Source organism: Beta vulgaris, chromosome 8 (genome assembly GCF_026745355.1).
Source record: "Beta vulgaris subsp. vulgaris cultivar EL10 chromosome 8, EL10.2, whole genome shotgun sequence".
Classification (NCBI taxonomy): Eukaryota; Viridiplantae; Streptophyta; class Magnoliopsida; order Caryophyllales; family Amaranthaceae; genus Beta; species Beta vulgaris.
The window spans coordinates 58,078,138-58,097,278 of NC_079209.1; the positions used below are offsets into that span (position 1 = coordinate 58,078,138).

Sequence of the window (19,141 nt, forward strand, 5' to 3'; positions counted from 1 at the left end):
TACCAATCAAAAATTGAGAAGATAAGCATGGTCAAAATAGTAGTGCGTCAACAATCAACATGTCCTTAACTTTTGACACCAAAAATCCTTCCTTCTTTTTTCTTCTAGATTTCCTCCGCCTTCTAAATTGGGTACTACCAACATTTCTAGCTTCTAATAATTCCATTTTACTGTATTATTATTTATCTACCCAAACAAATTATTACTCATTTTCTTCTTCTTCTCTTTTCACTATTTTCTCTCTCCTCATAAAAGCAGTTCAAGTTTAGCTGTACAAGTCGTGGTCTAATTAAACCAACACCAACAACAACAACTAAAAACCGAAATTATAATTAAAAACCTTCAACTAGTAATAAACAAATTTTCAATTCTTCAATTCTCAATCTTTCTCTCTCCTCTTTTTATCAATTTTTCACTTTCCACCATTTTTTTGTGTTTCTCTCTCCTCCATTTTTTTTTTGCTTCGACAATCAATCATCACTGTCGGTGTCAACTTCGGCAGCGAACTATTTGAAGTTCAAATTTTAACAACGCAGGTAAATTTCATTTTAATCTAATTTTTTCGATTTCTAGGGTTTTTGCGAGATTCTTGTGATTGTGTTTGAATCGAATTTGACTTACTTTTTAGATCTAAGGTTTAGGTTTTTGATATTCTCTCTGTAGTTGAAATTGTACTTGATTACTTAGAAGTTTTGATTATTGTGTTTTTGTTGTTCTGATTTTTGCGTAGTGAATTGTTTCTTTTTAGGATTTATTATGTGAGTTTTTAGGATTTAGTTTTGGTTTAAGAAGTTTGATGTTGAGTTTGATTATTGCAGTGATTGAATTTGAGAAATGGCGAGTCGATTGAAAGAAGACGATAGAAATGAGAAAGTTATACGAGGTCTTCTTAAGTTACCTGGTAATCGTAGGTGTATGAACTGCAATACTCTGGTATGTTAAGATACTCTGTTGTTTTTCTTACTTTTTATCTGTATTTGTTTGTTTGTGTCTTTTTTTGATGCAATGTATGTGTGTTTTGTCGTCGTGTTAAATCGATTGGAATTGGTTTAGTCTAATGGTAGATGAACTGTTCGTATTTGACCTGTTTTTGTCAATGCTGTTGCAATTATTTCTTGCTCGAACGGAGAGATTAGAGTTTTTACACTCATTTGGATGATGATGAGAGTATAAGTTCGGGTTCTTGCCTTAGATTTTCCGAGGAAAATGCAAATTTGGGACTGGTGTTTTGTGCTTGCTCGAGTTTCCAATTATCATTATGCAGTGAACATTAGTATTTACTTATGGAAGTGTTCTTTATGCTTAGTTGCTTATTACCTTTTTAAGGTATGCACATATAATAGGGACTTAGAAGCTATTGCTAACTAGCTCGTATTACTTCCTCCACTGGGAATTATATTTCATATTGTCTCAATGCCTCTTAGTTAAGGATATGAAATGGTCTTACGAAAGAATCCTTTGTAATAGTTGAGTCCTTTATGTCATCTCACTGTCGCTTAATGATATAGTGGCATATAGGGAAACTAAATCATAAACCAATTCTATTATGGAAAAGATTACAACTTTTCTATGGACATAATATACATGACTAGTAGTTCCATACGAGAGAGTAATTCACCGGTACTTTATGGTAACAACTTACAAGTAATACTGTATTGGTAATTTGGTATTGTAAGTGATAGATACATGGTACGATAAAGTTGGCTTAGATGATGGATGATAGTAAATGTTGGGGATTGTTGGTGATTGCTTATTCTATGAAGTTTCATATTCTAAATGCGGCTATATTGCATTATTGGCGTATTGATTTTTAGGCTTGTCCATTATATAATTAGCGACATGCGTGGATAATCACTAGGGAAGTTAAGCTAGATGGGGATTGGGGAAGCATATTACTTGCTGATGTATTATAGCAAACTCGGGGTGGGGGGGGGGGGGGGGTTGTTGAATTCCATAGTGCATTCTTCGGTTAAGTTCGTCTCTACCGGACCAAAAGAAATATATAAGCAAACTTAAGGTGGCTCTTAGTTAAGAAGGTCTTTCATTATTAGCAAAATCATATGCTTTGCAAGTATATATACCTATGTTTCCGTGATTTAGCCCTTCCAGTAGTTGATGTGAAAAAATTATTTCACCTCTGTGGATAAATTGAGTTCTCTCAAAATGGAGAGAAATTCTGTCGCTTCCATACGGGGATGTTCATTTCTGTAATATTTACTTCTTTTTCAGCCTTTTGGCCTAGATCAAGTATTCAAGTGTTGTATTTGCTCCTATCAGTTTAATAATTTTTTTTCTCTTTTTGTAAATAATATTATTTCATATATATCAACTGCTTTGTATCTCAAAGGAAGCAGATCTTGGAGATATAATTTTTCAGGTCTTCATCTACAGGGGCATTATTCTGCTCTTTCTTTGCTCGTTCTTACTTTTAACCATATATGTCTGTATTGGAACTGTGGCTGTGATCTGGTCGTGTAGATTATGCAAATGCATGTGTATCTACAGAAAATTTTCATAAAAGTAACCTAGATCTCGAATACTAATATCTTATTTCCGCCAGGGTCCCCAATATGTGTGCACCACTTTTTCGACTTTTATTTGCACTACTTGTGGTGGGATTCAGTAAGTGCTTCTAATTTTTTGTATCCTTGTTAAGCAATAGTGCTTGGTTTAGTTTTTCCATGTATTATTACTCATCGAGTCAAGATGCGCGGAGAGGGTGCAGTACTTATTGTGCCTATTGTTAACTGTTTCAGCCGTGAATTCACACACCGAGTAAAGTCAGTATCAATGGCTAAATTTACACCACAAGAGATTGCTTCTCTTCAGGCTGGCGGAAATGAGGTTAATCAAGACATACAATTCTTGCGAATATTTATGTTGTAATCTTATTGGTCAATTGAGATTTCTCTTTCTCATAAGCTTCTTTGTATACCCTGTATACTCACAGCGTGCAAAGGAAATACACTTTAAAGATTGGGATTCTCAACGGCAAACTGCTCCCGATAGCAGGTTAGTTCTTATTGTAATTCTTTAATTCTAAAACTGTAAACATGGTGCAATATAAGAAGTGTTAAATTATATTATGCTTTTGTGCCAAGAATCTTGAGTTGGCACCATACCCTAAGCATGGATCTGCGTTATTTCTTTTCTCTATAGATTTCACAGAGCTGTGTTTATCTTACCTTTTGAGTTTTTAACCATTTTTATTGGCGGTTCCAAAGATGATGTCCCCTTTGCTATTTAGAAATGTCCGGTTTTACCGTCTTCTTGATACATATCTACATAATCATCTTCTCTGGATTCCTTAGGCTTATAGATTATTGGTTAAATCTCACACATCATGACTCCATCTACTTGGACATTATCTTTAATAAGTATTACATGCTGTAAGTTTGAAATCTTTCTCTTTGTTGTTGTATATCTTGATCACACCCTATTTGATGTTGCTTCCTTGCAGCAACGTGGACAAACTTCGCGACTTTATCAAGCACGTGTATGTGGATAGGAGATACAGTGGTGAAAGAGGCAGCGACAGACCTCCACGCGGAAAACTGGTTAGATGCTCTAAGATATCATCTAGGATACTCCATTTCTTTAGTGTCAGTTGATTAGGGGTAGGATTAGAACTATGTTTCTCCTGATGTCTTGTTAGTGGGATTTGCACTGGATGTTTTTCAAAGATAGGCAGGATTTGATTAGGTTCGGTTTCTGTTTTAGGAGACAAAGATAACAATAATGTTTGCAATGCAATTTGGCTTTCCTTCATAAAGTGGTATTCTTTAGTATAAACTCAGTTCTGTATACTTCTTAGGGGGACAAAGAAGAACCAAATGAAAATAGGAGATCGGATGCATATCAGAGTGGTTCTCGAAGCCCACCATATGATGATAAATATGATCGTCATAGTGCCAGGTCGAGTCCTGGCTATGATTCGAGAAGAAGTCCAGGATATGATCAAGACAACCAGAGGCATAGTGACTATGGGAGAAGCCCTGTCCGTCCTGGAATTGTTAGTGATTGGCGACGGGAAGACAGATTTTCTAATGGAAGTAGATCTGATGATCATCGTAGTTCTGACGGAGAAGGTAAGCCTGAAATCAGATCGCCAGATAGCCAAAAAGATTCTACTTTCCCCAGCCCACCTCCTGTACGATCTGTTAAGGAGATACTGGGAGAGAATGTTGTACCTCTTCGCATTAGTGAGCCTCCAAGAGCCAGTAGTGGCAGGGCGTCTGATGTCTCTAAAGTTACTCAGGTGATGATCGATGATTCTCATGCCTATTGAACTTTTTAGTTAAGTCAGTGCTCTTATTTGTTGATAGTCCTCTATATTCTTTTATCTTATTGATAGCATATATTTTGCGAGTGCTGTACGGGATCTGCAATTTCTTACGACTTCTGGCATTTTATATGGTTGGTGTACATTGCTTGAGTTGAATGCAATGTTATATGTACCTTGCCTTTTTATTTCTGCGTTACAATCTAGTTTATCTCAACATAAGCCTTCAATCTTGAAATGCAAACAGTTAAAGATGTTGCCTGATACCCGACTCACTAGAATGGTTTACTTTGCATCTTCTTTACATATGATTAACCAAATAACTTTATGTTGCTCCAACTGATATGTAGTTAGGTACTGAACATCTTTTCATGATTTGTTCTATAGAGAACAGCCTCCTCTAGTAGCTTGGCATCCAGCAATGGCAATCCTGTGGAAATTAAAAGGGAAGCATCATTGATTGATTTTGATGCTGATCCGGAACCTCCTATGGCTGCCGCTGCAACACAAGTTCAGCAATCAGCTGCTGGTCAATCAGTTGTGCAGTCAACAAGTACACAAAGTGATGATAATTGGGCTTGTTTTGACAGTGCTCCTGTAGATAAGGTGTCTCAAGGACTTCAAAGTACGAATCCACTGGAATCTGTACTTACAGAGTTGTCAGTTCCAGCTCCTGGCCATTCAATTGGATCAACAAGTAGCAATGCTGCTCCCGTGCCTTCAAGTGGCATGTTCCCATTGTCAACTAGTGGTGATTTGCTATCTGCTTCTGTGGATAATACATCAGTAGCTGCATTTCCTGTGTCTGCTCCTGCATCCTCACCATTGACCAGTTTGTCATCTTTCCCATCTGGAGGTGCTGCGCCTGCTCATAGCCTGCCACCAACATTGCCTGCAAATGGCGGTACTTATCAGCAGTATGGAATGCAGCCTCAGCAACAGGCTTTCACCCATTTTGCTGCTGGTCAGCCCGTTGCTCCACAAGTAGCTTCAGCTTTTCCTAGTAGTTCTGGCAGTCAGGTGAACATCATTAACTGTAATTCCTATGATTTTAACAGGTAGACATCATTAACTGTAATTTCTAGGATTTCACTGTAAAGAGGTTGCTATCTTGCTGTTGACTTACACCTTAACTACACAGGGAGTGACAGGCAATCCTGTCGCACAATCTTCACAAGCTGGTACAATCCCTCAGTCACAAACAGTTGAAGCTAAATCCAGCGACAGAAAAGAGCTTCCTGCGGTATTGATGCACTTGCTTTTGTGATCCACTGATTGCGTAATTGACGGGTTTTCTCATAATACATTCTTAAATGCTCTTCAGGATCTCTTTGCTAATACATACTCATTTGCCCCTTATCGAGCTCCTGGTTGGCGAGCTGGTGTCAGTGGTATGTATCCTGGTATGGGATTTCCTATGCAGTATAACCCTGCAATGGTATGTCAGTGAATTATGCCATATATGTGAACTTTTCAATTTAAGGTTTTTCTTTTTACTTAAAGGCGTATGCTTCCACATGCATTAAGATGTGCTATTGTGGTGTGTGCATGTTACAGTCAATGGCAACATATCAACAGCCAACATATCAACAGCCAACATATCAACAGCCAACGTATCAACAGCCAACGAAATCAGCTAACCCTTTTGATGCTGAAGGATCTTCTGTGCAACCTGCAGAGGTAGGTCGTTGATTCATATATTTACTTCTCTTAACTTATTTTCATGATTTGTATGTCATAAATTCATCAATCCACCTTAGGTGGTATACTTTTGATTTCAGAGGTGAAAAGCTAAGAGAACAACTTACATATTAATCTATAGGAGTAGAAGAGTGTTCAAATATTTTTGAAAATGACTGTTTTAGCCTTGTCAATTGTAAGATTTCTTACTAAATACTCCATATATTTTTAAAAATGTTTATGTTTTCAGCTGATGAAATAGAAAATTTATTATTTAAGTGTTTTAGACATTGTTGATCTTTGATAAGGTTCTGTGAATATTTCTGTGCACCTCGTTGAGCTGAAGCAATGGTTGCTAGTTATTTTTTGTTGGGATACGAGGAGGGCACACTTTTATGATTTAGATGAGTTCTAGACCCAGGTTTTGTGTGTAAACTCCTAAAGATATAACTAATAAAATTAGTTGACATGGAGTTTTAGATAAAGTGTTGTTAAGCACTACTGCACTAGGAATGATTTTCTGGTGGAGAGTATCAGGTTCAGAATGGGAATTTGGAAGGTCAATAAAATAACGTATATATGGTTTCTAGGAGTGATGTACTGATGTTTGCTTTTTGAATTCCAGAGGTTTGCTAAGGGCATCCAAAAGTGATCTTAATCGGCTTTAGGATCAATTCTGGATACCAAAGACACAGCAATCTAATCTAAGTTTTTCTTTAGGGAACCATTTAAATTTAGTTAGGTAGACTTGAGACCTGCGAAGTCCTACATGATAGTCCATGTGTTTTATATGGCCTTTTTTATAAATAAGTTATCACAAGTTCTATGTATTGAATGTTTAGAAAAGGTTGTCACATTTCCTAATTTGTATTGTTTTATGCTCATATTTTCTGATTTGGCCCTCCTTAAATTGTTAGATGTGACGAGGGAATGGTAATCTCTCAACTATAGTATACTGCCACAGTGCTGGTCAGTTTCCTGCTTAGGGTGGGAGGGGAGACGATGATTTATATACTCTGTTTCACAAAAGATCAGAATTGCAGTATAAATCATGACCTGAAAAAGATATATTTGCTCTACACTCGAGTTTCTTTGCTTGCTTGTGTTTCTGGAACTGTTGCTGGTTGGTTGTAAGTTCATCATATCTTTCGCCTCGAGTCTAAGTCAATCGTATTGTTGACTGCCTAATCTGCGTGTATGGTTGACCTATTTTTGAGGTTTCAGTCTCTTGAAGATGATTAGTCTTTTCTAATATACACCGAGTTTTAGTGAGACAATTACTATTTGTAGGTTCTTCAACAAGCAAATCGAGTACTAAAGGGGTGGGTTTGATTCCATATGCAAGTAAACATTCTTATGTCTGACTGGTGGCCACATAGAGGAACTGAAATGTATCTGAACTTCTGAACATGTGAAGTTTCTTTCTCCACACAGTATATGTAAATGTAAATTTAAGGAGAAAAGTTCAGTCTTAGTATTATGTTAAACTTGAAATCTGAGGATGTAATGTTAGTAATGATGAACTATGACTACAATGCCTATGCAGTTCCCTTCTATGTCATCTGTGCATGCTGCCCTCCCTGATACTGGGGCTCCAAGAGGAGTAGCACATGCTTCAAATCTCGGTGCTGCTACACCTTCATGGATGACACCTCAGTTGTCAACAGCGCACCCGGCTGCACCATCTTTTGGATCTGGCATGCCAGCTGGTTAGTATATGCAACCTCTAGTTTCAAGCTTACTTCCCATTGATTATTTTATGATTTCGAAATCAACTGGCCACAGATGGCTCACATTTAAAGTGGGGATTTACCCCCAAAAGACCATCACAATACCCCAACTTGCGGGTGATGAGAATTGAACCCTCAACCTTATGGTGGGAGGTTTTTATGATTTCGAAATCAACTGGCCACAGATGGCTCACATTTAATGTGGGGATTTACCCCCAAAAGACCATCACAATACCCCAACTTGCGGGTGATGAGAATTGAACCCTCAACCTTATGGTGGGAGGTTTTTATGATTTCGAAATCAACTGGCCACAGATGGCTCACATTTAAAGTGGGGATTTACCCCCAAAAGACCATCACAATACCCCAACTTGCGGGTGATGAGAATTGAACCCTCAACCTTATGGTGGGAGATTGGAGCTCACTGGTGGGGCTCTCACTTGATTTTTCCACAGTCCGATAATTTGTTTTTCAAATAAGACGGTTTTTTTATGCTTAATTAGTGGATATGGTGAAACCGAGGTGCTTGTTTTGGTTTCTGACAACTTGCATCTAAATCACCAGGGATATACATGGGCCAGCAGCTACCCACCAACACAACATCATCCAGGTGAATACTTCTATCACACCTTTCATTTCTCACTTATGATAATATTTGCGCGGGATGTGCGGGACTGGACATGCATCACACTTCTTTTTGGCTTGTCTATAGTCATTATATGGTTTTTCAGCGCTGCTTCTGGTTTGCCATTCTAGAAAGCCATTTGATTTCTTGTTGAACTTGGATTTGATTGTGCAGGCCGCAAGGATTTGGAAGCTCTAATAATGAAGGGACTGGTTTTGGCCCATTGAACCCGACTGCACCCATGCCAAACCCTTCCCTTAGTGGGAATCCATTCGGCTAAAACACGTCTTGCTCCACCCCTTTCGACAATTCTTTTGTAATGTTTCGTCTTTCTGCAGAGCTTATACATCTATACTCCACCTCAAGTAGGAAGTTTTGAGGTCTTGGTGCTGAGGTTCATTTGCCGTGTTCCCATGTAAAAACGTTTTGCACCTGTAGAATACATCTAGAGAATGTGAAGAGCTTTGAGGAGTAATCTTGTGATTTCAAAGGGGCATGCAAGTCCATGGAATTGTCATATGTTGCAATTTTGATCTCCATCTATACCGATGACGGATCAGCATTTGGCGATCGTTGTTTTAAGCTTGTGCCCTCTCAAATTGTATCAATTCTTTTTCTATTTTACTGTAACTTAGTGTGGTATCATCTACTGCCATTATTTCAGTGAGTGGCGTCCATTTGTGAAAAATTTATTTTAGTGGGCTTGATATATGAAGTATAAGACACTCATTGTATCCCCCTTTTCTTTTTCTTCTTCATTATTTACCTTATGTGAATATAGATGCTTCATTTGAAAAAATGTCTTGTTTTCTGACAGTTTTCGAGTTTTGGTAGTGTGTTTGTGTAGATAACCCAAATTATGTTTCTATTTTTGATCATTCCCTTCGTAATTGCTCCCGTCTTTAGTTGATGTGTTAAAACTTTGATAAAATATTGTACTAGTAGTATTTCTGAGCGATTGATGAACTGTTATCAGTTGAAGTTCAAGAATTTCCCTGCAATAGGGCATAACATTACCTTCTAAGAAGAGGCATTAGAATGTGCTTCAAAGTAAAATTTGTTGTTTTTAGAGATGGTTCGCTTCTTCCTATGCGCCACACAATTTTTATATGATATGATCAAGGCCTTTCAAAAATGCAAATTACAAGCTTTTTAGTTTTTTTTTTCAGTAACTGTTCCTAAGAGCTAGTGAAGTTTTCAGTAGAGTTGTTTTTTTTTTTTTTTTTTTTTTTGACAACTTCATAATATAACAGACAAAGTAAAATTACAGCCTACTTCCCTCCTTTCTTGCTTTTACTGCAATTAGGTGGGCTTTTGAAACTTTTTCTCTACTGACATGGATAATTTTAAAAGAGTTAAATTTTGTTGCGAAAATCTGTATATCTCGAATGATAGTTTTTGACGAAACTTGAGCTTTCTTGATTTCTCTTATGCCCTCCACTAGTATTCTTGAGTCAGTCCACACCTCCAGATTCATGGTTTGTCTCTTCAAGCTTTCCTTCATACCAAGGAGGGTGGCTAGTGCTTCTGCTTGGGCCGCCGAATTGGCGATAATGTTTTCCCCTCCCCTTGCTATTTCTTCGTTTCTAAACTGTAGAACCCAACCATACGCTGCTATTCCTGGGTCGTCCTTCTCCTCGGCATTCTCCTTCCACGCTCCATCTACAAGCAGATTGGTGTAGTCATATTGGCTATTCCAGTTTAAGCTCCAGTGCATCGGGCCATTTTTAGTTGCCAAGTGATTTATTTTTTCCTCATTTTTGTTGTGTCCTAGATCCCACACGATTTTTGATGCTCTAAATTTCCAACTTCTCACAGTATGGAGCACATCTTCAGGACTAAATTTTTTGTTGTGGTTGAAACATCTTTTGTTTCTAACCAGCCAAATGCTCCAAAGGATGGCCATGAATTCAAAAGTTCTTTCATCATTTTTTCCTCCTGCTTCCATGAGATACCACAGCCAGTTCCTAGTCCATATTGCTATCGACATATTGCTTGGTTGTTGAGAGTTGATGCCTAGATTCGAACCCCTCCAGATCCTCCTTGTAACCTCACAATCTTTGAACAAATGAGTATCCGATTCCTCATTACCCCCACATAGTGGGCAATGACTCTCGCTTAGGATTTTCCTTTTCCTAAGGTTTACTCCGGTGGTTAATGCACCATTAGCTAGCTTCCAATAGAAATACTTCCATTTTGGCCAGAATTTTTGACTCCAGAATTTCTTCCAGAAAATACTAGGACTCGTGCTTCCAGTACTTTTACTCATGGCATACCAATAGCCCGAGTTTGTTACAAAATTTCCATGTGGAGTCCCCTTCCATTTGAACTCATCTTGTATGTCATGATTTGGAATATGGGTAGTTTTGATCATTCTAATAGTTTGAGGGTCAAACCATTCATTTAGGGTTTCCTCATTCCAATTATTGTTTTCCTTGAGCAAATCACTCACCCATATTGGCTGGTTGTCTTGGTTGGGAAGCACACAATTTTTGAACTTTATTTGGCTATTCCCCGCCCAATTGGAACCCAGAATTTTTGTTGTTTTACCATTCCCCACTATTTTCCCTATTCCAGCAAATCAGTAGAGTTGTTTGCTTTGTTGGCTTAGTTGTTGTAGTTGTATCACTTGGATGAACTTGGTTGATGAAATGCATACAAGTGATAACAAAACAATCTTCGAGTCCATGAAATGTTTAATTTGGTATCGACTTACAACGAATTGCATTTACGGATGAGCAATACTAATATAGACATGTTTGTTGTGTTGAACTAAAAAGATCGATTAGCCCTTAATCATAAGTATTATTTTTTTGTTTCCAAAAAAAGGAAGTAAGAAAGACTTATGATAACCATTCGAGTAGTCGAAGTTAGTAATATTATACGAGAACGTATTGAACAATATAACCAAGTAAAAGTTGTAAATATCGGTTAGTACTTTAAGTCGGTAACGACATTGCTTGTATTTACGATCTTGATAAAGTAATGACAGATGAATTCGTAAATTTCAAAAGGGGAATAACTTTAGTATTTTTTTTAAAAAAAAATGACAAACAGAGGGCGATCATCACTCTTTCTTCGTTTTAGTAACAAGTTGGTGTTGAACTAACGGGTGACAATTTGATGATACAAGAGAGAAGTTATGTAAAAGCAACTTCTCTGTTTCTTTCTTCACGGACCTACTCACATGTTATGTTATTCATGTATAAAAAATTACTTCTATGTTATTTCAATTTTCACTCAACGGGAGAAGGAAAGAGACCAAAACTATATGGAATATTCTTTTTTTCTTTTTCATTTCCTGCCTATAAGAATAACTATAGTACTATTTACAAATGAATATTGGGATTTAACAAAAACTTCCAAGAAAACTCTTGTACTATGATAATCTCATAGAGTCACTAAGCGAGTATACATGTAACTATATGGTTGAATTGAATGCCAACATATGAGGACAAAGTCACAAAGAATTCCTTGTTTTGTCATTCTTCTCTTGTCATTGTCAATGCCGACACCTTTAGTTGGGCAGATATATTGATAAAGAGTAAGACTGTCTTTTTTCAGGGAAATTCACCTGATTGTCTACTCTTTAGTATAACAGGAGCTACCAGCATCCATACTGCACCAAAACAAGAATATTTCTTTTTACCTTCAGTATTCAGTAGACCATTTGTTTTCTTTTTGTTTTTGGGGAAAAGGCTATTTGGAAAATGGTTTATGGGAGAACAAGCAAGTACATTGTCTATCTTACCCTTACATGACCACGGTTAGCTTAAGGCTTAAGCCCGACTGTATTAGTTTCTAAGTAAGTGTACATGCGTCAATATACATGTTTGTTTACTAGCGAATCATTATTCATATAACCGTACTTTTTTGTAAGAAAGAATCTCTAATAAAGTCGGTCTTAAGCTAACCGTGGTCATGTAAGGATACATGCGTCAATATACATGTTTGTTCACTAGCGAATCATTATTTATATAATCGTACTATTATTCAAGAAAGAATCTAGATCAAAATATATATATGACAATGTAGACATTATAAATCATAAAGTGTGCCTACAGAGTACAGACAATATTAAGGGTTTTGGCAACTTACTGTAGACACAGGCTGCCAACCATTCATTCACTACTCTCACCCAAGTACTTGTCCAGCCTACATCAATAGTCCACCTGCAAAAGTTCAGTCTCCTTAGAAAAATGCAATATATGATGACTTAATTCCATAAATAGTAAGTGTGTTTGTCTAACAAGTTAGGTAATTGAAAGCATAACGAATTCATCGTATGTACGTAATGAATTAAACTAGAGTTAACTTTTAGTTAAGGAAGGAGAAAGAGACGGGGTATTGATAGACTTTTTACAAATTGTTAGTTGTCTAATTGTTAGGCAGTTAGCCTAATTCTATGGTGTCTATAACATCAAGTATATGTGTTTAAAAATGTCAGCTTACGGATGAAGCTTACTAAGAGGTCACTCAAATATCATAGTGAACTTTAATTAGGTTCTTTTGTAAGTTTCTTTTTTGATGGAAACTCTAATTAGTAGTTCGTTGTAAATTAGCATGCCAAGTACGAACACGTGTTTATCTAGTTTATCGTTAAGAAACAAAATGGAGAAATTTTGAAAAAAAGGAGAAAGAACTTAAACTTACTTCTTCATTGAATGATGTGTATTCCAACCAATGAGCAACATTGCAAAGTACATAGCTCCAGTAGCAAAAACAAAATGGAAGAATCCATAACCATATGGCACATCTTCTTCTGCTTGTTTCTCAGTTTTCCAGAACTGCAATTAATTGTTCATCATTTTGTTACTTCATATGTTAATAGCTCTTATCTTCTACTAAATAAGGAAAAAATCAAGAAGATACCAACCTGGAAGCATTGAGAATCAATTCCCGTTGAGAACGTTGCGACAACTATTGTTAGTAGTGCAACAACAAAGCTCTGCATCAATGTGTCAACAACAAACTTTGTCAAATTTTCTCCAACTCCAAATTTACATTGGGTAATCATCACATATAACCCTATATTTAAGGGCATAATCTCATATAACCTTCACATATTGACCTCTGTACTTTAAATGCATCAGTAAGCCTTGTTAAAGTTGCCTTGTGTTTAAGACTTTAAGTACAGGGCCATATGAGAAAACATTAAGATTAGAATTTACAGGATTTCGAACAGAAGGGATCAATATGTGAGAGTTATATGAGAAGCCGGCTTCAACAATATCCTATATTTACAAGAGAGCGGAAGAGGTTTTTGAGAAATTACAATGATGGTAAGCCAGTCGGTCCTAGCTGAAGCTTCCGCCTTTCTGTTGCATCTAGTTCCTGGTGGTTCACTGTGGACAAAGCAATGCAAATTAATGTAAGAACAAGACTCGGACACTGCGTTGGAATGCTTCCTTCTCAAGTAAAGCTTATAGGTTCATGATGTGAAAATCGAAGATTGAAGCCACGAAAAGCAGACACATCAATAATACAAGTAAATCAAGCGAGACTGAATTAAAGGCTTGCCTTCTGATGGCGCACCAACATAGAAACACAATGTAAAGTCCCATTAGCCCTGGAGTAAGAAATCCAGCACTGATCTGTAGATATATGGAAATAAGCAATAACATAAGATACTAAAATAGGTGCCGCATTGCTGCATGTACTAAGCAGTTGAAAAACCAACTACTTGTTAGAAGCTTACCCTGGGTTGTAAGGAGACGCTCGTCATCAACTGCAGAAGTACGAAAGTCCAAGTGATGTAAAAAATATTCAACAGGCATGATGGTTCTGGTGCATACCAAATGTACATCATGATTATCCCTACTATGCTTATAACATACGCGGCTGTGGAAATCAACATAACATGAACGCGGCTGCAAAAAAAAAGGCTTGTATTAGCAACATATTGTTCTCTGGATTTATAGCCTTATACGTAATCTTTTTGAACTGATACACGAATTCTTGTATCAGAAGAAACAAATAATGATGTCATAACTACTATCCAAAGGAAGAAAAGGTTTTACCATCTTTCTGCATACTTCTCTGACTGGCAACGATCATTCAACCAAAAAATGAAACTAATCACACTTACAAGCTGGATTAAGAGAAAGATCCTGCAAGAAATTTGTAATAAAAATCATTGAATCATTAGTATAGTTTAACATTATTTTAAGGGAAAAGCTATATGCAGCCCTTAGGGCTGCATATAAGAACCTATAAATGGAAATTATTTTGTAAAACAAGCATTAATGACCTTGATAAATGTATGCTTTTTGTCATAAATAACCAACTTTATACTAGTTTAGGAAAGATATTTAATGCTTATATGCAGCCCTAAGGGCTGCATTTAGCATTACCCTTATTTTAAAACCAATTGCTTTAACAAAGAACAAGAAATATACCCTGCACCAAAATGAGCTATCTCCCCTGCAAGCAAAAAAGAAAGGCTGTTAGTGACACCCAAATAATGGCTAGAATAAAAACACGGGAGCTACTAAGGTTTATGGAGACACTTACCATACATCAAGACGATTGAGGACGGAAGGAGAAATGGAAGAATCATGAACCCCAAAAACATGCTAGCTTTTGCAGACCACCATTCCGAATGCCAAGTATCTCTACGGTCATGAACTTTGGAGGTACCGACAGTGGAAAGGAACATCGAGAAAAAGAACATCTACAATGTTGTCAAGGATAACTTTATTTGAGATGATATGTTGATGCATGAAGAATTAATATTGTGGCATCGTGGATGACTCATTAGTAAATTCGTTAGAAACTTTTTAGAATTCCCTAATTCTAAGTGAAAATTCTCTATAAAGAGGGTGGTTTGGATACAAAACATCCCATGCTCACACGAAGCACGCCTTCTGTGCCTAAGCACTCTGAACCACCTTTGCATCCTTCCAATCCTGTAAAAGTTGAAGATACAAATGAGGAAAAAATTTCTTGATATCGAATTTGAAGATATCAAATGGGTGACCAGGATGAAGTAATTATGAGTTTACATACAGGCCAATCTGCTTTAATAAGGGTTATCCATTCTCTATTTAGAACTAAAACAAGTTCTATAGATAAATTTTAGGTGAAAAGAACGGAATGCTGATAGTGTCAAGTCGTGTGTGTATACAAGCTAGCATGATTGCAAATTTTATTGATTTATTTAATACAGTTTGTAGCTTAAAGCTATGTTATACGGACTTTCATTTTACCTCAAGTATCCAATATCCAAGTCGAATTCTCGACACTTCATTTAGGGCCAACTTCATGTAAAATTTTAACAAAGTAGCTAACGCACACACTTGAACACATATGTGTGTCTAGCCCGTGTACCCAAGTCCGAGTAACACATATGTAAAGCATAAAGCTATTAGTGCTAGAGGTTAAAGATACTACAGTTGAACATGGACATATATTTACTTTCTCAAATACTTCATGAACTACAAATTTAAATGGAAGGTGTATCATAAATTTTGTGAAAACAGAATCAGAAGAAAGACTTACTTCCCATCTCTTTCATTGCACCTTGGCCATAATCTCGAACAGCCCATGCTAGAAAATTTGTGATAAGGAAAATAAGTCCATAAACATATCTAGCCATCCATGGATTACACCCATAAAATTGTGTAAACCAAGAACCATCTTTAATTCCAAAATACTTTTCCTTTGTAGAGGTGGTGGTGGCCGCCGCAGTGGAAGTGGCGGTGGTGGCCGCTGCGGTGGCGGTGCTGCATGTTCCACTCTCCATATCCATTGCAAAAACACTTTTACATCATATATATCATTGAGGGAAGATCCAAGGTTTGAGTCAATTCCACCACAACTCCACTTCTCTTGATCTTGAAAACAAAAGCAAAAGTATGTTACTTGTATTTCACTTTTCTAAGGTTCTTGAAACCAAAACATGGAATTCTGAAAAAATGGAGAATTAAAATCCTAGTTTAAGACAAACTACATAGAAAAAATCCATCAAACAAGTATAATAACATCAAAAATTGAGATAAGGATGAATAATCTGATATTATTCTTACCTAGGAACATGTCATGCATATCATCAACATGTTTTTGAGATTTATAAGAAAAATTTGCTAATAACAGAATTCACAACAAACACTTAAACATATAAAATCAGTTAAATTTCAGCTGATTAAATCTTCTTTTTACACCCCCATTTCAAGTAGTTTAAAGCAGTTGCTTACTTTATAAGGTATTCCAAATGACTTCCTAAAATTAGGTTAGATTCTTCTAAGGAACAACTACTAAGAATATTAAATATAATTTCATGGTTGATAAACTTCCAGCAATTTTGCAAAAATTTATTCTCTTTTAAGCATATTACAACCCAAATTTAATTTGTTAGACATTTTTTTGAACATAAGACAAAAACAGTAAAAAAAAAACAATCTTTTTCAATCTACATGAAAATTGAAAACACCAATCATGCAAAAATAATTTCAGATTCTGCTTCTTTTTTTTTATTTTTGTCTTTTCTATCAACATTGTCAAAAAAATTGAAGGGTAACTTTTATTTTATGTTATTTTCTAATAAAATGGAATCAAAAAGTACAGATGGCAAGGAATTGAAACTTACCCAAAAACCCAAAATACCCAGAAAGGTATCAGATCATATTAACACATATTAACATCATTTTTTTTTACTTAACACATAATTAAACACTAACTTAATAATTAGTAAAATTAAACCCAAAAAACAGAGTACTCTCATAATTCATCATACATTGCAAATCAAGCTAAACTATTAACTACCCAGATAAACAAATGTACTAATTAACATGAAACTGAAGTAAAATTACAAAAAATGCAGTAAATCAGAAATGGGTATTACCAGAGATCAGGAGTTGATGGAGGAGAGAGAATCACTCATAACTCATAACAGAGATCTAATTACTGCTAATCAGTAAAAAAGTGTCATTTAATTAAGTAATTCCCTCTTTATTCTTTCGGCGATTAACACAATTTTGTTAAACTGCACAAAAAAAAGAGAGAGAGAGAGAGAGAAAAAAGAGATCAAGATGAGATTTTTATGTTTAGTAAGTTAGTAGCTTTTCTCTGCTTTACTCAGAAATTGTTTGTGAGAATTATATTTATATATAGGCACACAACTTTAGCTTAAAATTTAAATCATGGTATATTATTATGTTATATGTAGTACAATTTAAATGAAATGAGTGAAATTTATTTTTATTTATTTTTACTTTTTATTTTATTTGTGTCTTTTTTTTTTTTTGGTTACTTTTTTTTCCCGCCGTAAGCATCATGTAAAGCTTTTTTTAGTTATGGAGGGTGAATGTGATTGTACGAAACGGCATCGTTTTGAAGTTGGAGTGACGAAATTCCATACATTTCTTGGGTTGGGTCGTTATTGTGTTTTATGGGGCACTTGTCTTTTAATCTAAAGAGAAGTGTCCACTAAAAAGAGAATGCAATGTACCCAAAAAAAAGAGGGCATTTTTGAGTTCTCTTGTGGCCAAATTTTTTTCTTTTACTTATCTTATGTTATGGCTTTACATATTTTATGGTGAGAGTTGTGATAAGTTTGGAATAGTTTGACATACCAAATATTTTTGGAGGTCCCTAGAATACAAGATGAGATGTGCACTTACTTTTAACTTGTGGAATGGAATTCTATTTTGAAATATTGGTGGATGCGTGTTTAAATTAAGTTGGCGAAATTTATCGAAAATGTGCACAATGTGTAATTTCATGTGGCTTAGATATGTTCCTTATTCAAACTCTTATAATATTGATGTTTTAGCATATAAATGTATGTCATATTTAGGTAATCAATTATAGGGGTAAATCTAGTGTGCTAGACAAGTATTGATAATTGCTCAAATGGAGGTTTATTCTAGAATATTATTATAATTATTTTATATGCTAATTGCACAAATAAGTTTATATTAATTGTTACAAACGTCGAAAGTATAATATGTGAGTAATATGCTCATTAAAGGAATCGGAAATCTATCTGTAGGATCGAACAAAAGAGCACAATTTTGTAGTTTTATTTGGTTATATTCACAAAAGGAATGTACAATCTATATTCTAGTCGGACAAAAGAGAATAATTTTTGGAGTATTTACGCACGCTACTTTAGGATTTTTTTTATGTGAAAAAAAAAAATCCACCAAACTAAAAAATAGTAAACATTTCCCCCACTTTTTATATTAAAACTAGTTATTAGGCTCGGGCTATGCATCGAGTAATGATAATAACACTACTAAATACAACTTAGTCTAGTGGTTAAGACTTTAGTATGTGTACTTGAGATTTCGGGATCAAACCCTATACTATGCAATTTCTAAAAAGAATTATTGTACATGGATTACATGAACTAAAACTCCATAAGAAAAGCGCCACGTGACACAATTTTTTGTTTATGCACGTCTTTTAATATATTTATATAGATATAGATGAGATAGAAAAATAAGGACATAATGCTTCCTTAATAAGTTAATGGAGTCTCCAAAGAACCCTACAAATTCATAGGATTTGTTTAATTGTAGATTAGTACCCTAGCTCTTTATGAATTGTGAGTAGACACACAATGTACTCTGATCTAGTGGTGGAATTTTATGTGTGAATTAAGAAGTAAAAAATGTCCCCTACTACTATCTGAAAAGTACTCCTAAGTCCTAAATGCCTAATTAATTAGAATGTTTAGTGATTTAATAAATACTAATGATAGATTACGTGGAAAAAAGAAACGAATCTACCTAACTAGATTAATTAAATTAACTAAGTAGTCAACATGCTTTGTTATCGTTCCCTCATAGACAGCCAGATTGGAAAAATTATTAAAATCTG

General features: G+C 35.6%; 2 protein-coding genes across 5 annotated transcripts; one reads left to right on the forward strand and one right to left on the reverse strand.

The window, feature by feature from the left end:
• Positions 1-177: 177 nt before the first annotated feature.
• LOC104902169 (probable ADP-ribosylation factor GTPase-activating protein AGD14) lies at positions 178-9,133 on the forward strand. The gene is made up of 14 exons (XM_010689865.4): positions 178-536; positions 819-933; positions 2,561-2,622; positions 2,757-2,844; positions 2,951-3,012; positions 3,461-3,557; positions 3,815-4,258; positions 4,670-5,302; positions 5,424-5,525; positions 5,607-5,720; positions 5,840-5,962; positions 7,509-7,671; positions 8,257-8,302; positions 8,492-9,133. Exons 2-14 carry the CDS (start codon positions 835-837, stop codon positions 8,595-8,597), a joined length of 2,139 nt encoding a protein of 712 aa, XP_010688167.1. The 5' UTR covers positions 178-536; positions 819-834; the 3' UTR covers positions 8,598-9,133.
• A 2,532-nt stretch (positions 9,134-11,665) lies between these two features.
• LOC104902170 (uncharacterized) lies at positions 11,666-17,405 on the reverse strand. Of its 4 annotated transcripts, none has more exons than XM_010689866.4 (13): positions 17,160-17,405; positions 15,818-16,152; positions 15,152-15,225; positions 14,831-14,990; positions 14,716-14,740; positions 14,338-14,427; positions 14,016-14,187; positions 13,838-13,911; positions 13,593-13,662; positions 13,194-13,265; positions 12,971-13,104; positions 12,416-12,489; positions 11,666-11,936 (listed from the first exon to the last, which is right to left on the reverse strand). In XM_010689866.4, exons 2-13 carry the CDS (start codon positions 16,065-16,067, stop codon positions 11,878-11,880), a joined length of 1,254 nt encoding a protein of 417 aa, XP_010688168.1. In that variant the 5' UTR covers positions 16,068-16,152; positions 17,160-17,405; the 3' UTR covers positions 11,666-11,877. The 4 variants fall into 4 exon arrangements, with proteins under 4 accessions (XP_010688168.1, XP_048490988.1, XP_010688170.1 ...); XM_048635031.2 differs by having other exon boundaries at positions 15,818-16,203; XM_010689868.4 differs by lacking the exon at positions 17,160-17,405 and adding an exon at positions 16,513-16,712.
• Between the last annotated feature and the right edge of the window lie 1,736 nt (positions 17,406-19,141).

Bases quoted from the DNA above. Each gene is read 5' to 3' on its own strand.
- LOC104902170 (XM_010689866.4), bottom strand. From the start codon at position 16,067: ATGGATATGGAGAGTGGAACATGCAGCACCGCCACCGCAGCGGCCACC. The intron at 13,663-13,837 runs GCAAGCCTTTAA...CTTTGTCCACAG, and splicing joins TGTTGGTGCGCCATCAGAAG to TGAACCACCAGGAACTAGAT. The intron at 13,266-13,592 runs GTAATTTCTCAA...ACATTGATGCAG, and splicing joins CCGACTGGCTTACCATCATT to AGCTTTGTTGTTGCACTACT.
- LOC104902169 (XM_010689865.4), top strand. From the start codon at position 835: ATGGCGAGTCGATTGAAAGAAGACGATAGAAATGAGAAAGTTATACGA. The intron at 5,303-5,423 runs GTGAACATCATT...TTAACTACACAG, and splicing joins CTAGTAGTTCTGGCAGTCAG to GGAGTGACAGGCAATCCTGT. The intron at 5,721-5,839 runs GTATGTCAGTGA...TGCATGTTACAG, and splicing joins TGCAGTATAACCCTGCAATG to TCAATGGCAACATATCAACA.